Source organism: Lampetra planeri, unplaced genomic scaffold (genome assembly GCF_965212315.1).
Source record: "Lampetra planeri unplaced genomic scaffold, kcLamPlan1.2.h2 scaffold_1427, whole genome shotgun sequence".
NCBI classification, from domain to species: domain Eukaryota; kingdom Metazoa; phylum Chordata; class Hyperoartia; order Petromyzontiformes; family Petromyzontidae; genus Lampetra; species Lampetra planeri.
Genome location: NW_027614149.1, coordinates 1 through 17,950, shown reverse-complemented (window position 1 = coordinate 17,950; position 17,950 = coordinate 1). Strand labels below are relative to the sequence as shown.

The window sequence follows — 17,950 nt, the reverse complement described above, 5'->3', positions numbered from 1 at the left end:
ACTGTTCAAACAGGTATTAAATTAGTTTATTTTATGTGTCCACAGACGTCTCAGCACCATTGTCGGCACACTTTTCCCCAAAGGATCCCGCAGTGTCGTCCCCAGAGACATGCCTCTCAACATATTTGTTAAAATCATCCAGTTCATTGCACAGGTACGTGCAGTGACGTCGCACCATCAAGCATCTGATTATTGGTGAACATTGTCTGCTGAGATATCTCACATCCTTGTTGTTTCATTACAGGAAAGACTGGATTTTGCCATGAAAGAAATTATCTTTGATCTTCTTTGTGTTGGAAAACCTGCAAAAGCCTTTAGTCTTAATCCAGAGGTGAAATATTTTACACTCACTTAAACTGTGTTATTGTTTATGTGTTGAATAGAAACCCAGTTGTGTTTTTTCATTTAAATGCATCCACACTAAATGTGAAATGGTTGACATTTTTATGTTAATCTTAAATAAATTTCTGACTTGCACAGAGAATGAATATCGGTCTGAGAGCGTTCCTGGTCATCGCCGACAAGCTACAGCAGAAGGACGGCGAGCCTCCGATGCCCAACACAGGCTGCACACTGCCCTCTGGGAACACGCTCCGAGTAAAGAAGACGTACTTAAGCAAAACGCTGACAGATGAGGAGGCCAAAGTCATCGGTGAGTGAGTTCTTTCAAAGTGACAGTCAGAGTCATGCAAGCACATAAGTAACGGTGTCGTCCTCGACAGGCATGTCGCAGTATTACTACCACGTGCGTAAAGCGATTGATAACATCCTCAGACAACTGGACAAGGAGGTGGGACGCTGCATGATGATGACGAATGCTCAGATGCTGAACAAGGAGCCTGAGGATATGATCACGTATGTACATGACAGTTAGTCAGCACAGTTTGGTTACATGAGCCTCAGTCATTTCACAAGCACTTGTTAAACTGTTACTGTGGGCGTGATATCAACGTAAATGTAGAAAAAAGTTAGATTGGATTTTTTATATTTTTTTCATGAATACACTAAATAGACTAAACCGGAGTTGATTGAACTTTGATTTATAACAAAAAAAGACATAAGAACTAGAAAGGCACTCAGATAGTGCAGACCTCCACCAATCTTCTTCTCACAATGAGTAAGAATCGTTCAACAAATTCCTGGACACTACCAACATTTAATCATCTGGTCCTGGTCCATTATCAACATTTCCTGACATTTCATTAAAATCTGTTCATAACTTTTGCTAACAGGACAAACAGACCCTCCTTGGTGGAGGTAAATATATAAAAGTACAAAAGACTTAAATTTTGTATATGCAAGTGTTTGAATGATTGTGTTGTAAGGTGTTTTACATGTATCGTCTCAATCTCCCTGCTGCAGAGGCGAAAGGAAACCCAAGATCGACTTGTTCAGGACGTGTGTCGCCGCCATTCCTCGTATCCTGCCTGATGGGATGTCAAAGCCCGAGCTCATAGATCTGTTGTCCCGGTGCGTTCCTCTCCACCTCACCTCCGTCACTCACTCACGTTTTGATCGGTGGTTCGTCACAGGAAACTACCAGGACTGTGTCTGTGCATGTGAAGCAGAAGTGCTCCTGGCTTTTCTCCATCCTCCATCTGTGGTCTTAAGCTCATTATGAAGCTCAGTGTCATGGCGTTTTGAAGCAGTCGACATATAATGGCAGTTACATAATGACGTCCAGCTGCGGCTGTGTAGTTTGTTTCATGGGTTAAACGTTTCTCTTCAGATATATCGCTTTGTTATAAAGAACATGAAAAACAGTATTACTTTCATGTTTCAATTGATTATTGTTATTTTAGTTCTAAAAAGAGGGACAATACATATTAATGTACATGTAAATTTAGGAGTTTGTAGCTGAATTTCCATTTCCATTCCCGTGAATAAAGAACGCTAATAATAGAAAACCTAAAAACAATGAAATACAACAAGGAGGCAAACAACAGACAAAAAAAAAAAAAAAACACGGAACAGTTTAGGAGTTAGAATTTCATGTTAAATTAGCTGTAAAGCGCTAACATTGTGAACATTGTGAATTGCCTGATTGCACAAGTTTTAATAGTATTGCATGAAAGTTCAGTACTTAATGATGATGCCAGACTTAAACACAAAGTCATGTTTACGAATCAGGCAAATGGAAAGTGGTTCCAATGACGTGTCAGTATCACATCAGTGCTGCTGCAGATTCATTCCACTGATATCAACGTTTAGATCAAAGCGACACCGTTGATTTTCGACTCGTGATGTAATGTGGATTGAGTTTTTTACCGCAGACGTGCATCCATGTGAAAAATATGTTTCTTTTGTCTTTGTTCCGTTTGCCAGATTAACAATCCACATGGACGACGAGCTACGACTGATTGCCCAGAATTCCCTGCAGAGTCTGCTGGTGGATTTCTCCGACTGGCGTGACGACGTCCTGTTTGGATTCACCAACTTCCTGTTGCGTGAGGTCCAGGACACCCATCAGGGGCTGTTAGATACATCACTGAAGTTATTGCTGCAGCTTCTCACACAGTGGAAACTCACCCTGTCCGCCCCCGGGAGCTATACGACACCGCTAAGATACACACTGCAGAGGTGCACACTTAACTGAACATCTGGACCTGAATAATAATAACAATAATAATAATGATTATTATTTAAACATGATGGAAGTTTCATGCTCTCTTCTGGCCCGCCAGCTTCCTCCGACTTCCCAAAAGCATGCTAACGTTATTTGGCTACTGTAAAATGCCCGTAGGTGTGAACAACAGGTGTGAATGGTTGTCTGTCTGTCTGTCTGTCTGTCTGTTGCCCAGCAATGAGCTGGCAGGAGAAAATGAATGAATTTTGGTTGATTTATTGATTGATTGATTGTTGTCATTCTTAATCGATATTTTGATATTGTTCAGCTGCTGCAGACCAGTCCCAGTCTGAAGGCTCCTGCAGAACGAGGCCCTCACTCTGCAGTGCTGCAATGCCGTGGAGGGTCTGGCCCTGGTTCTTCTCTGCTCCTGTCAGCTGAGCACTCGCCGGCTCGCCATCACCGTTCTCAAGGAGATTCGCAGTCTCTTCATGACCATCGGACAGTCTGAGGTAAAGTGGAAAGGGAGGGAGGGTGAGGGTGAGAGCATTATTGAGTAGACTTGTGACTGGTGTTTCTGGTTAAATATCTGTCATGTTCTGCTTTGCAGGACGACGATAAACCGATGATAGAGATCATGGACCAACTCAGCCCCAGAATCCTCGACAGTTTTGTCAATGTTGCAGTTTCTGACGCGGTGAGTTGTTGGCATTTCTCCAAACTAAAGCTCAGGTGCTTTTCTTTTCTATGGAAGAAGAACATTTCATTTGTTTTCTTGAGTTCTCATGGTATTTATTTCCTCAGCACATCTCTATTTAACAAGGTTTTGTTACCAATTCGTTGGAGAGCTCAAGATAAGCGTGGTTTTCGCAGGAGGATTTACGTCATTCACTCAAGATTTCACAGAAACACAGAAAACACAACAACTCTAGAATTTAAATTCTAGAAAAGGTCAAAGGAGAAGAAGCACAAGTTGACTCAAGAGAAGAGAATATGAATTAATGATGTCCAAAACAACATTTGGTTTACAATAAATGATGCCATTATCACAGGTAAACTGAATGACTAAAGGCATACACAAATTTCTCTATATAAAAGAGCAAATGCATATTCATGGAATAAAAAACAGAGAAAATATAAATACTGAGAGGAAAAAAGCCCAATGTGAGTTATTTGCTGAGAGCTAATGAGTCGTGTACCAAGTGTAAGGTCAGTGACCTCTGACCCTTGCTGTGTCCAGGCCACCATGCCGGCCGGCCACCACGTGGACCTCCAGTGGCTTGCGGAGTGGAACGCGCTGCTCATCAACAGTCACTACGACATCAGGAGCCCGTCTCATGTTTGGATCTTTGCCCAGTCGGTGAAGGACCCCTGGGTGCTGTGCATTTATAGCCTTCTCCGTCAGGACAACCTGCCCAAGCATTGTCCCACAGCTCTGAGCTACGCCTGGCCCTACGCCTTCACTCGGATGCAGATGCTCATGCCTGTGGTCGATCCCAAGTAAGTGTCCTCAAACCCTGCTGCCAGTGCACGAGGGAACATGAGACATTTTTCTATTTTCCGCTTATCTCTGCTGAGCGTTTCTATTTTAGGCACAGCCACCTAATCCCAGCTCTCTGCTGCCAATAAAAACGTGCACCTCACTCCTCCCTCACAGGGTGGAGAAGAGCCAGCGGGATAATTATGATCCTACTTTTGTCAAAAACATGTTTCATGTCACACATTTTTATCAGCACCCAGAGATAGATAGATAGATAGATAGATAGATAGATAGATAGATAGATAGATAGATAGATAGATAGATAGATAGCGAGTGCTTGTTCAGAGATGAACCTTCCGTAAACGACTCCTGGTAAATCAAGTGTGTGTAACAAAAGAAACAGGAAGGAAAAGCCTTTATTTCATCAAGGTAAAGCTAACACACCCACACACATTTCTGAAAACACCCGGCTTATTAAAATTCCTAATTCTACACAGTGGCTCTTTAAGCAGAGTCTGTTATGATGTTCTAATGTTCTCTGTGACTCTCCAGTAACCCCGTGAATGCAAAGAAGACCAGCACCTCTGGCAGCGGCGACAACTATGTGATTCTGTGGAGAAACTACCTGATCCTCTGCTTCGGCGTGGCCAAGCCCAGCATCATGAGCCCAGGCCATCTGAGAGCGTCGACACCTGAGATCTCCACCGCCACATCTGACAGCAGCATCAGCTACGATAACAAGGTAACTGTCTGCCCCCGCCCTCTGACCTTATTAATTCCCTTTGTGCTTTGTCTCACCCGGATCAGGTTTTCACACTCGACCTGTTGGCGTTCAAGGACCAACGCTTCGTATTACACTTCAACTATGACAAGGAGCGTAGCAGGAAGTGCTATTTTGCTTATTGACTCTTATCTCCGTTCAGGCCGTGTAATTAGCAGCAGTGTGAGAGATGTTTTTGTCTGACTGAAGTGTCAGTTTCAGGTTATCGGGAGTCCGTCGGTGGCCTGGCTTCTGAAGCAGCTGGTTCCGCTGATGAGGGCCGAGAGCATCGAGTTGACAGAATCATTAGTTCTGGGCTTTGCCGCACCAATGCCCTCATCTTCAGGTATAGTAGAGATTTTCTCGGGAGACTGATTCATCCCTTTTTGACGCACAGCCAGAGAGTTGGGGCTTAGAGCATTATTTCCATGTAATTAAAGCCCCTGTTGACCTGTATTTGTGTGGATTTATGGGAGAAATGAGCGGAGGATTACATCCGTGCTTTGTTACCATTTATGGTAACACCTAAACGGTTTCTGAGAAAATAACACTTTTTTAGGTTCAATGATTTTTCTATGAAAAAGACATTTGGTTTGATTGTCATAACGACCAGGGGTGTTTTCTGGACACAGAGAGCTGGTGGAGGAGCTACACCCGCTGATGAAAGAGGCGCTGGAGAGACGGCCGGAGGTTGGTTGATTCTATGTGCAGCACAATGGATGATACATCAGTGGAAGTGCAGTGGTACATGTACACAGTCTGTGCATAAAACTAACTTATATGTTTAATAATATTATTTTTGGGGTCAGTTTTTTCAGCCTATGGTCAAATGTTATCTGAACTAATGCAGGTTGTTGTTTTTTTAATTGTTTCCATTATTCATTTTTTGTGTTATTGTATATTTTTTGTAGAACAAGAAGCGGCGTGAGCGGCGTGACCTCCTGAGACTGCAGCTCCTGCGGATCGTTTGAGCTGCTCGCGGATGCAGGCGTCATCAGTGACAGGTTAGTTTCAGCTTACAGCACAATAATAATGATAATAATAATGTTGTTTATTGTAATTTTAAAAAAATATAATACAAATGTATTATGTTTTATTATATCATATTTACAGTATTATTATAAATAAAAAGAAATTATATCATATATTATATTAATTCTAACAATAATAAAAGCAGTACAGCTCTAGTTTTGGTATTTACATAACACCTTATATTTAAAAAGAATTTAATTAAAAATCATTTTGAGACAGTGAGCATTTAATTAATGTTGCTCTGTGCTCTGTGATCCTGCAGCACAAACGGCGCTCTGGAACGCGACACACTTGCCTTGGGTGCTCTGTTCCTGGAGTATGTGGATCTGACCCGCATGCTCCTGGAGGCTGAGAACGACAAAGACGCAGAGATCCTCAAGGACATCCGTGCTCACTTCAGCGCCATGGTGGCCAACCTCATCCAGTGTGTGCCAGGTACGACCTCAGCGTCAGTCCCTCAGTAGCTGTTCGATTGGTTCTTAAAATAAAATCTACTGCCGTCACGTTGATTTCTATTTCTGTGACTTACACAATTAAATTGCAAGTTCATGGTCAGCACATATTGGCTTTCATCCAAAGTGGATCCTAAAATAGTGCAGCTGGTGGTCGGTTCAATCAGGGACAGGTGATGACTCATTGGTAACCCACTGTATGGTTAACAAACTCTCCAGGGACGTCATTGTCTCATTGTCATGTTGGAAATTTCAGTGTTTTTGCTGACTCTCGCACGTGCGCAAATCTATAACAGGTTAACTTATCTCCCTCCCCAGTACACCACAGACGCTTCCTGTTTCCTCAGCAGAGTCTGCGCCATCATCTCTTCATCCTCTTCAGCCAGTGGGCGGGGCCTTTCAGCATCATGTTCACGCCCCTGGACCGCTACAGCGACAGGAATCACCAGATCACCAGATATCAGTACTGTGCCTTAAAGGTGAGTACTGCAATATATGTACCTGCACGAGTTATAAATGTCCTCAAGCTCAGATGTGGTGGTGAGTTAGGTTGAAGGGTTGAGGTACCACCACAGTAGATACATCCTATCCTTGATGACTGTCAGATAACCTGTGAGGGTGAAAGGAGCTCTGAATCACTTGGATTATCTTGCTGTCTCCTTCACACACCAAAGGTCATCTGTACTTAGCTGTCACCAGTGTTGGCAAAGTTACTTTGAAATGTAATTGGTTCCAATTACAAGTTACGTCATGTTTAAAATGAAATAGTAATGCAACTATTTCAATGACTTCATCAAAGTAATGTGACTAATTACATTTGAGGACTTTTCTAAATGGTGAATCAGTGTTCTCAACCGTTTGACGTTGTTGTTGACGTGTCAATGTTTAAACTTAAAGCAGCATCACTTTGACTACTGTGAAGTGCTTTTATTTTCCTTTTAACATCACTATCTTTCACATGCTAAATCGGGACTTTATATATATATAATTATTTTATTGTATTTATTGTAGAACTGATATATTTGTCTTCAGTAAATAACTGATTACAGTTAACTTTATGTGGTAATTTACTGATGTAATGTCGTCATACACCTACTGATAGAATGTGTGAACTACATGTACAGTCACGTAGCCTTTCCTTCACCAACAGCACACAAAGCAAAGCACAAAACACGGACATTTAGTATACGCTGTCTGCGACAAAACCGGCTATTTCACATCATCGGAGTGGAATTCTTCCTGAGGGTGCAGCAGTGAGGCCCAAGGCGTGGACCTGATCTTGTGTGTTTTTTCTGTGTAAGATGCTGTATCATCACTGACCATTTACTCTTGCAGGCCATGTCCGCCGTGCTGTGCTGCGGGCCGGTGTTTGATAACGTTGGCCTCTCTCCAGATGGTTACCTCTATAAGTGGCTGGATAATATCCTAGCTTGCCAGGATCAGCGGGTGTGTAGCTTCTTTAAGCTTTCTTTGTCTAATCCATCACTCGTCTGTGCCAACTGACTTTGGTCTCCTCCTGACTCAGGTGCACCAGCTCGGCTGTGAAGTCGTCATCCTGCTCCTGGAGCTAAATGCCGACCGAGGTCCAACCTCTTCAACTGGGCTGTGGATCGCTGCTACACAGGCTCCTACCAGCTGGCCTCTGGCTGCTTCAAAGCCATCGCTACAAGTCTGCAGCAGCAGGTACCAACACAACAACCTCTCGACTTTTTTTACAGTGCATTTATTGTATTTATTTATTCACTCATTTGAATGTAATTCTTCTTCTTATTATTATTATTATTGTTGTTGTTGTTGTTGTTGTTGTTGTTGTTGTTGTTGTTGTTGTTGTTGTTGTTGTTGTTGTTGTTGCACCTACGCCCAGCAGAAAGTAAAGAGATAACAGAAAAAAATAAAATTGTATACATAAGAAGATCCGTAGAAAATAACAGAAACAAAATAAACATATTCGGGCATAATCTCTGAAATGCTCAGCACATAGTAATGTGACATCAGACAGATGATTCCAGGAGCTTTCAAATGAAGCAAAAATAAATCTCCTCAGTCCAGTTGATACAGATAGGAGGTATTGAGGATTTCCAATTCAGCATTATTAACCTCCTGGCCAGCATCACCTCAGAGAAAACACAATTTGGCTTCTGGCACAGTGTGAAACAACGGCACAGACCTTTAAATAATAAAACTTTACCTCTTTTTTCATCCTTCTTTACTCGCAGAAAACTACCAGAGTGATATAGTGACGCTGCTGAATCTGGTGCTCTTCAAGGCGTCAGACACCAACAGAGACCTCTATGAGATTTCAATGCAGCTGATGCAGGTGAGAAATATGAGCGTTTACTTTTTATGTGATGTCGTTAAGTGGCGTCTTCATAACACATTTTTGTCTCGTTTGACAGATTCTTGAAGCGAAGTTGTTTCTTTACTCAACGAGGATTGCAGAGCAGAAGCCCAACAAACATCCTGTACGGCACCCATGGTCCTTTGCCGCCTCTCTACAGCGTCTCCCTGCCACAGCTCTCCAGCCAGCTGGCCAGGATGTATCCGGAACTCACGCTTCCACTCTTCTCAGGTAGCATCTTGTTTGAAGTGTGTGTGTGTGTGTGTGTGTGTGTGTGTGTGTGTGTGTGTGTGTGTGTGTGTGTGTGTGTGTGTGTGTGCCACAGACGGGTAAGCAGTGATAGTATTTCTGCCTGTTGGTGGACATTCCCAGGCCTGTCATCTTCTTTTGGTTCCCACTCACCGCTGCTTCCTCGTATTCCGAAGAGTTTTCCGCACTTGCTAACCCGAACATATGTTGTATCTGTGGACATGCTGTTGGACCAGCAGGGAACATTGTTTTTTTTTAATTAAAAAAGAAAAGAAAAGAAATACATTTATCACGAATTAGTAAACAAGAAAACAAACCATTAGGTACCGATATGCATACACAGAAGCTAAAGAACACTCAGTCATTGGGGAACATGTTCACATGTAAGAAGGGAGGTGTCTGGATCTGGCTTGAGTCACGTTTTCAGCCATGACTGTTACTTTTGCTCCAGTGAGTCAAGAGTGTTTTGGGCTTTGGACTTTGTCACATCATCTGATTGCTTGTTTGACATTTACATCATACTTGTGAGTTATTACCGTAACCATGACAACACCCTTTGTCACAAGTGGCTTCAAATAGGAAGTTAGATGCTGCTGCTTTCCCAGGTGATTTCATTCTCACTCTAGTATTTCCTTCCTCCTGCTTGTTCCAGAGGTCAGCCAGAGGTTCCCCTCCACCCATCCCAACGGGAGGCAGATCATGCTGACCATATCTCCTGCCCTGGCTTGGCAACATAGAGCTGGTGGACAGCGGCCTGCTGCTTTCCAGTCTCCACACCATGTTCCTCGGATTATGACATGTCCCGACAGGGGGAGCGGTTACCGGTTATTCCCAGCAACTGAAGGGCCCCGGCTGGGGCTCGCTCCAAGCCACATCCATGGTTCTCAATAACCTCATGTTCATGACGGCCAAGGTGAGAGTCACACCTCAGAGTGCAGGTCAGCTGAGGTCAGTGCAGCCAAGATGACGCTTCCTTTCTCTCCCTTGGGCCAGTACGAGAGACGACTTACCGGGACCAGAGATGGAAAACGCCTGGAACGCTTTAGTCAGCAATGAAAGGTGGAGCAACAATCTGAGATCCACGCTTCAGTTTTCTCATCAGCCTTTGTGGTGGTCAGCAGTGACACCACCCTCCTGCCATATGTAAGATATATCATTTAGGCTCCGGGAGAAAGTCATTCTATTTTTTGCCCTTTTTATTTTGTTCTCTATTACCCATGCTGTGATATGTTTGCACAGATCAAGAAGGTGGTGATCTATCTATGCCGGAACAACACAATGCAAACATGGAGGAGCTGATATTTGAGCTGCCAGCAAACAGATCCAGTGAACCCGGTGGTGCAAGCACTGTGACAGCCCCCCCTTCTATCGCTTCACTGCCACAAGCAAGGCCTCAGCAGCACCTTCCGGTACCGTCATCAAAATGAGTCAGACATATCATAGAGAAGCAGGAAAATCATTCCAGTAATTGTGAAGTTTGAATCGAGACAGTTCCAGCTTGGCTCAGCTCGGCTCACACAAAAACATTAACGGACCACAGTGTGTGTTTTGCGCACATCAGACATGTTAAATGAGAACGTGGAAGGCGGAATGAAGAACTGAACCGCAATCGCTGGTAAAACTGCCCGTAGACACCTGCATCGAAGGTAGCGCTGGAACAGCCCTCTGTCTTAGTGACCGATCAGAGGACGGCACTCTGTGACGTCACATGTTTAGTACTACTTGGAGCCTCGACTGAGGTAGAAACACGTACCAGGTACTATCACTGGAACCGTTGGGTGGAAAAAGCCCAAAAGTGTTGAATCTCAAATTGCTCCTGATGCAGTGTGTGAATATGTGTTAGAAGTTAGAAGTGTGAATGGTTAAATAATTATGTCGATCTGCCTAAAGCAGACTCACATATTATTATTGTCCGTGTTTATTATTGTTAATATTATAGACCAAAAGTTTGACGTGCTTCTAGTAAGTGGCCTTAAGGTTGCAAAGCACAAAAAATACACAGTAAATTACCATAAAAATAATAGTATTTTGTTACTTTAATTTCCAGGCACCACGTCAAGCACTAATACCGTCGTTGCAGGCCAGGAGAGCTACGCTGACACAGACGACAACAAAAACACAAAGGAGAACGAGGAGAGGTACAGGTGGCAATGAGGTTTTCAACTGACTGGTGGAATGATTTGGAGCATTGGTAAAGGACAATTTTCTTGCTCAACTCAGGCTCAGCCACATCATGCGAGCACATAATCGTCTGGAATCACGCTACAGCAACAGCTCAGGAGGATCGTACGATGAAGATAGAGTGAGTGCATTTCTCACTGTGCAAAAGGGGTTTGGTGATTATGCGTTGGAGGGGAAGATGGTGCCCAGTCTGGTCTAATTAATAATGCATGAAGTGCAGCGTGCTCTTAAAAGGCGTCTGTGAGAACTGGCACTGAAACGAATGTGGTGCTGCTTGGGGGCCTCTGCTCTCAGAACAGCTTTGTTTATACTCTGTTGGTCTGAATTAATGCTCCACACCAGACACAGAATAACAATCTGTGCAGTCGTTACAGGGTAATTCTGGTATTGGTCAGCCTGCAACCTCTGCTAAAAGTGTTTGTTTCTGCCTTTGACTGTCACTTTAAGCGAGGCTGATTCCAATCATTTTGGGTTTATCGAAGTGACTGACAAATAGCAGAATTACCCATTTTCAAGCCCAGAATTTAAATATCGCATACTTCATGGTTTTACTTTCCCTTCCTCTATTCTCTACTGCACCATTGTTGTATGAATCACAGGAGTACAATACAGATTTTCTGTTTATCTTCTTAGGTGAACCGTTTGCCGCCTTATGCCGATTGGCTGATGTTTGTAGTAGAAACCAACCAGGCCCCACCCTCTGCCGATGCCAATAAACGGAGGGTGTTGGGCTCCACTGGTAGACTTCCTGCCGGAGACCATCACACCCAGAGGACCACTACACAGGTTCGACTTTAAGGGACATTGATGAGTTTTTTCCGAACACGTTCCCAATCACACAAAGTGTTCTTCCGTGCTGTCTGTGCTGTTATAGGTGCCAATATTGCAGTCATTTTCATGACAGAGATGGTGGTGGACCACAGTGTAAGAGAGGACTGGGCCATGCACCTCCCATTGTTGCTACATGCGCTTTTTCTGGGTAAGTTGACACTGTAAAACTTAGTAGTAAGAGTTCTCCGTTAAACTGATGAAAATTACACCAATAATAAATGTTATTTACATTGTACTTTACATTTCAAGCAATTGGAAAGTGTTATAGGAGCTAAATTTACTGAGACCTGAGCTTTGGTTTGCTGTGGATTTTAGTCCTCCTTGCTGTTTGGGATATAAAACAATATAGTGGAATATTATAATAGTATACAAATGGGCATATAGGTATAATAGTAATAATAATAATACATTTATATCACATTCTAAGAGAAAAAAGAGGCTTTAGAAAAATTATAGTGCTGAAGTATAATGTCCACATAGTGTATGCAGGTCCTAGGAGGTTAAAGCAGGTTGTAAGTGAGCTAGTCCAATAGGTTGTTACTGGTGTGGCTGTGTCTCCTCCTCAGGCATGGATCACTACCGTCCAGAGGTGTTTGAGCACTGCAAACGTCTCCTTCTCCACCTACTCATCACGTTATCCTGCAACAACAACTTCCAGGCCGTTGCCTATCCGTCCTGCTGCAGACACGTGAAATTAACGGCACCAAAACCCTCACCTGCAAAGCCAACCTTCAGCCGGAGTATTTACCCTCAGGTGGGAGCGGATATCGGCATGGAATGAAACACAGGCACAAAGCAGACAGGGGTCCAGTCAGTGGAGCTAATATGAAGTTTAGCATCGGAGGGAATAGCTTACATTCCAGTCAGAGGAGAGATAAGTGTCTTATCTACGAAGAAAATATTTGGACACTGTTCCAAAAGCAATGCGGCGCACAGGGACATCAAAGGTCCTGATTAAGCATTCCATGCAGCTATTTTTACCCTCTTGCCCCAAACGGGGCCATCTGCTGGAGCTGAAAGGGCTCGTTTTGCTCCCCCCTCCATCCCTCCTCCCCCTCTACTCGCCCCCCTCCCACCATCTCACAAATACCAAGACATTTGAAATGTGTTGTTTGTCTATCAGGCAATTTAACTGTTTATTTTTTACTTATTTTTGTAGTTATAACATATAGTGACATTGCACAGAAAGTCCAGAGACGACAGCAAAGTTTTTCCGTTTGCAGAAATATACATAGTAATGCAATTTGCCGTATATTTTAGATCTATTCCAGTTTTAGCACATTATGTAATACTCAGTAGTGGGTGAAGTATTTTGAAATCACACAATGGCAAATTAAAATGTCCAAATGACTGTAGCTTTCATTTTAGAGGACGTTTTTCAGATGTATTGAAAAAAAGCTTGTTTGATAGAAGCCCTCAGCATCAGTTAATCAGTAACACTAAAATATGTAGATGATCACATCGACTAAAATCATAAATCAACCATCATAGCATCTGTGAAAATCAGTCACTAATTGCTCTCAAGAGCTCCTGCGTTCTTCAGCCAAACAGGAAGATTAAACACCAGTGTCCCATCTGTTCTTCGGTGGTGTCCAGGAGGGTTTGACTTCTGAGGGAGGGTCAGGCGTCTCCGGTGCCGGACTCAGGTCTGAGTTCCTCCTCCACATCATCCAGTCTGAGCCTGGGGGGCAGCAGCAACAACCTGCCAGAGATCTCCCAGGAGGTGGAGGAGCTGGTTGCTTCACCAAACACGGACGAGAAGAATAACAAGCTCATTGAGTTTTTAAGTACGAGGTAAATGTTTATCCACTGGTGTTGTTGGCCAATGTTTTACATAAACATTTCACTCATTTGTTACGATTTACTATGTATTTTCTGATGTTTGATGATGGAGACACATTACCAACCTAGTGGTGATGTATGCTCAGTGCACTGGATTCACGCAGCACTTACTTCACTTTGTGTCTAATATGATTATGTCGACACATTCAACTATAGTGTAATTGTGTTCTGAAATGTTACACTGTAAACTGAGACACAACAATCGCTGACTGTGCTTTGGACGATGCAGACGTCCTGTTTTGTGACCGAGAAGGCATAGTGACTGTGATGTTGTTGTTCTGAAGAGCTTTTGGGCCACTGTGGTGCCACGAGGACATTTCACCAAAGAATCAAGTTCAAAAGCACTGGGCAGCTGACCAACTTCCTGCGGCACGTGGTGTCAGTGTTCAAAGAATCCAAGTCGGGTAAATGTGGCGCCACCCATCTGATAACTTGGATTGTTGTGTTGTTCAGACCTGTATTCACCCTCTCTTCTTCTCGCTCTTAGATTTCCACCTGGAGCAGCAGCTCAGTGATGCAGCACTGCAGACCGCCTTGTGCAGTTTCCTCACGTCACTACGCCGGCCGTCATTCCAGGTGTTTCGAGCCCTCCGCCAGCCCATCTCTGCCTGTGCGGTGTCCGATCTGCTGTCAAGGCTGGTGGAGGTAGTCGGAGAGCACGGAGAGGAAGTCCAGGTTAATGCTGTGTGTGTGTGTATGTGTGTGTGTGTGTGTGTGTGTGTGTACACTTAAGTGCTATTCACAAGTGGTATATATACACGCCATTTACCTGATACCTGAATTAGCAGTTGCGTCAACTGACTTCTAGTATCAGTATTGCCAGAGTTTCTCCCCATGATACATGTGACCATGAATGGACACATATCAGTCAGAATTCATTTGTGAATGATGGCTATCTACAACTTAATTGTAGAAATGATGTCATTTGTCCTAGGAAAATGTGCATATCGGAAATGGACAACTGTGGATAGAAAGAAAGTAGTTGCAGATGATCAAATGTTCTTTTCGACGAGACAAATGATGGATATCTGCGACACATATCCAGTCTAGCTGCCATAGTTGATGTCTCTGTACCCTCCACATTTCAAGCCACACTGATGACTATGATGTGGTCCTTGTCCTTTTTTTGAAAGAACCTGTCTGTAATGTGCAGTCAGAATATTTTTTAGCCAGTTTAGCAAGACAAACAACCACTTATTGACGGAGATGGAGGCTTCCCTTTATGCTCCCCCAGGGCTACGTAATGGAAGTCTTACTTACACTGGAATCTGTGGTGGGACAACTTGGCGGAATGTCTGAAGAACAATGATCTCATGGCAGTCCTGACAAGGTGTGTGTCTGCTGTGTGGTAGCTTTATGTTATTTTTATTTATAGTTGTGTTTTGTTTGTTTTTTGGTGACAAAATGTGATTTATTGGCTTTTCTCCAGAACTTCGTCCCCAGAATTCCTCAGCAGTTTGAAGCTCACTTCCAACAGGAAGAGCACAGGGCAGCTCAACCTCCGAAGAGAAGAGAGGAGCCGACATCAGAGGAGCTCATCTGTCCCCAAGAAGTTTGGCCAGGCCGACAGATGGTCAGATCCACCTCGGAGCGCCACACTGGACCGCATCCAAGCCTGTGAGCAGCAGGTTTTGCTGGCGAAGACCTGCAGTCCTACCTCATCTAAAGACAACATCACCGACCCGACCAACATCAACCACCCCAGCAACCTGCTGGCCACCATCTTCTGGGTGGCGGTGTCCTTGATGGAGTCGGACTTTGAGTTTGAGTACCCAGATGTCTTTGAGACTGCTGAACAAGCTGCTGGGCCACATGTCGCTGGACAAACAGGAGAACAGGGAGAAGCTGGAGAAGCTGCAGGGCCAGCTGAAGTGGAGCAGCTTCACCGGGCTTCAGCAGCTGCTGCTAAAGGGCTTCACGTCCCTGTCCACCACCGACCTCACACTTCAGCTCTTCTGGCAGCTCACGCCCGTGTCCCGAGTGCCCGTAGTGGACACTTCACAAGCCAGAGGTGTGGGGCTAACACTCTTGCAATGTCTGATTTAGATATAAAACACATGTTACAGATATTGTGACACATTTGTATGCTCCCCCCGTGTCCGTGTGGGTTCTCTCTGGTCACTCTAAATTGCCCGTAGGTGTGACGTAGGTGTACGGCAGCTGGGATCGGCTCCAGAACAACTGCGTCCCGGGCGATGAACAATGAATGTTAGAGATACTTTGACCCTTATCCTGTCAGAAGCAGAATCCGAAATATATAAATCCCTGCAAGGAAACTTTTTTCTCACAGCAGCTTCAACCAATAATAGAGATAAGAAGTATTAATTAATAGTGCAAATGCAAAAAGTAACAAGCATTAAAATGAAATAATATAAGAAAGATCTCCACATGTAAGTGGTAATACAAGTATACAAGTGTTTTACTGAATGAGTCCAGGTAGGTTATGGGTTTAATGTGTTCAACAGTCCCACAGGCAGGAACCACTTCCTGTGTCATTCTGCAGAACATCTCGGTGGAAGTGTCCAAAATGTTTTCCTCTGTTCTGACTCTGACTGTCAGTGTCATTTACTGTTTCTGTTTCATCCATCAGGATTCCCCTTGAATGTTCTCTGCTTACTCCCACATCTGGTGCAGACTTCGACGGCCCCACACACTTCTGTCAAGATGTCGCTGAGAGGATAGCTCAGGTTTTTTACCATTCCTACCTGTGCTCGTCTTTCACCACATGATGTTGTCTTTTGATCGTGTACCTCTGGTGTGCAGGTGTGCCTTGAGGAGAAGAACGACAAGCTCTCCAACCTCGCTCATGTCATGACTCTGTATAAGACACACTCCTACACCCGAAACTGCTTCTCATGGGTCAATGTGGTGTGTCGATATCTTCACGAAGCCTTCTCGGATATCACCCTGAGCCTGGTCACTTACATGGCGGAGGTTTGTGCAGACATCTTCACATACATTTGTCCAGTAACCCATGAATAACCCCAGGACTATCTTTCTTTTTTCTTTTTTTTTTGCAACAGCTGCTGGAAAAAGGTCTCCCCAGCATGCAGCAAACACTTTTACAAATCATCTACAGTCTGTTAAGTCACATGGACCTGAGTGGGATTCAAGCCAAACCCTTCAACATGGAGGTGCTCAAGACCATAGAGAAATTTGTTCAGGTGAGACTGGAGCATCTGACGTGATAAAGGTGTTTATATCTATTGTCCTCCATATTTAAAAGAACTCATGACTCCATACAATTCTCCATACTCTCTTATACATATGGAATTGCCTTATTTTTTTGTTTCTCGAATCCTGAAAGAAGGTGGTAAAAAGGTTCCAAGATAGAGCCCCATCAAATTGGAATAACCACCCCATTTTTGCATTTTATTACTTATCATTGTTTCAGGATGTCTCTACATGTCTCAAAACTAATTGCTCATGTTTCTAGTTTCTTCTCTTCACCCATTTTCACATCATTGATCCTCCTTGTTAATCAGTTTGTCTATTTTGTACGTTAGACTCAAGTGGGAAGGGGTTGTGTGTGGGAGTGTATGCATGTTTATAATTGAATGTAGTGTAATGTTGTCTTGTGTTCTGTGTATACATGTTTGTCTCGGGAACCTGTTGAAAATGAGATGCTACATCTCCTTTCAAGTTCAAATTTAATGAAAAGTTTAAGCTTTGGAAACGTACATTCAGTGCACCAGAGGGTGGGAAAAAGTTGTGCAGTAGATTTTCAAGACACACCCAATCTATAAACAGCCTCCCTTTCTGCTCCAAGCAGGGCCTCTGCTTCTTCTCCTGCCAGAACACCTCTGTCTCCAAAAATAGAACTGCAATAAAACACACACAAGAAGGCGTCTGTGGTTATCATTCTCTAAACAGGCAGGGTTGTGTATGACCTGTGTGTGTGTGTGTGTGTGTGTTCTGACGACAGACTGCCCATTGGAGGAAGCACTCAATATCCTAAAGTTGGTGGTTTCTCGATCGGCCAGCTTGGTGCAGCCTTCATGTCCACAGAGTGACCTCTCCTATGAGGACATCAGCCGTATCTGGGACCGCTCCTCCAAGGCCTTGCCAGGAAACACTGGATTTCCACTTTGACATATCTGAGGTTCATGTTTCTCTTCCTGTTTCACAGTCACGTTACTTATGCAAGATGTAATTTCTTGTGGGAGCTGCTTGTTGTAACATTTCGAAAGCTGTCTTCTGCCTCAGTACTTTTTCCAGG

The 17,950-nt window shown here is 43.7% G+C and overlaps 1 protein-coding gene across 1 annotated transcript in view; it reads left to right on the top strand.

Moving 5' to 3' along the window:
* LOC144739311 (protein furry homolog) overlaps positions 1 to 17,833 on the top strand; it is a gene marked incomplete at its 3' end in the record, with an annotated part of 28,273 nt that extends 10,440 nt beyond the window's left edge. The window contains 54 exon segments of the mRNA XM_078622276.1: positions 46 to 154; positions 245 to 331; positions 481 to 652; positions 723 to 855; positions 1,363 to 1,470; positions 2,326 to 2,546; positions 2,549 to 2,580; positions 2,895 to 2,957; positions 2,959 to 3,078; positions 3,177 to 3,263; positions 3,807 to 4,066; positions 4,599 to 4,788; positions 5,029 to 5,125; positions 5,128 to 5,152; positions 5,439 to 5,496; positions 5,718 to 5,771; positions 5,773 to 5,810; positions 6,101 to 6,273; positions 6,609 to 6,769; positions 7,626 to 7,736; positions 7,816 to 7,869; positions 7,872 to 7,959; positions 8,507 to 8,607; positions 8,687 to 8,743; positions 8,745 to 8,859; positions 9,530 to 9,585; positions 9,587 to 9,815; positions 9,879 to 9,967; positions 9,969 to 9,989; positions 9,991 to 10,020; positions 10,117 to 10,221; positions 10,223 to 10,286; positions 10,925 to 11,021; positions 11,104 to 11,179; positions 11,692 to 11,745; positions 11,747 to 11,845; positions 11,935 to 12,037; positions 12,456 to 12,556; positions 12,559 to 12,655; positions 13,497 to 13,683; positions 14,016 to 14,063; positions 14,065 to 14,135; positions 14,219 to 14,406; positions 14,966 to 15,007; positions 15,009 to 15,061; positions 15,161 to 15,503; positions 15,505 to 15,742; positions 16,322 to 16,363; positions 16,366 to 16,418; positions 16,495 to 16,665; positions 16,755 to 16,895; positions 17,657 to 17,666; positions 17,669 to 17,801; positions 17,803 to 17,833. Of these exon segments, the coding sequence (XP_078478402.1) occupies positions 46 to 154; positions 245 to 331; positions 481 to 652; positions 723 to 855; positions 1,363 to 1,470; positions 2,326 to 2,546; positions 2,549 to 2,580; positions 2,895 to 2,957; positions 2,959 to 3,078; positions 3,177 to 3,263; positions 3,807 to 4,066; positions 4,599 to 4,788; positions 5,029 to 5,125; positions 5,128 to 5,152; positions 5,439 to 5,496; positions 5,718 to 5,771; positions 5,773 to 5,810; positions 6,101 to 6,273; positions 6,609 to 6,769; positions 7,626 to 7,736; positions 7,816 to 7,869; positions 7,872 to 7,959; positions 8,507 to 8,607; positions 8,687 to 8,743; positions 8,745 to 8,859; positions 9,530 to 9,585; positions 9,587 to 9,815; positions 9,879 to 9,967; positions 9,969 to 9,989; positions 9,991 to 10,020; positions 10,117 to 10,221; positions 10,223 to 10,286; positions 10,925 to 11,021; positions 11,104 to 11,179; positions 11,692 to 11,745; positions 11,747 to 11,845; positions 11,935 to 12,037; positions 12,456 to 12,556; positions 12,559 to 12,655; positions 13,497 to 13,683; positions 14,016 to 14,063; positions 14,065 to 14,135; positions 14,219 to 14,406; positions 14,966 to 15,007; positions 15,009 to 15,061; positions 15,161 to 15,503; positions 15,505 to 15,742; positions 16,322 to 16,363; positions 16,366 to 16,418; positions 16,495 to 16,665; positions 16,755 to 16,895; positions 17,657 to 17,666; positions 17,669 to 17,801; positions 17,803 to 17,833 (5,686 nt within the window).
* Between the last annotated feature and the right edge of the window lie 117 nt (positions 17,834 to 17,950).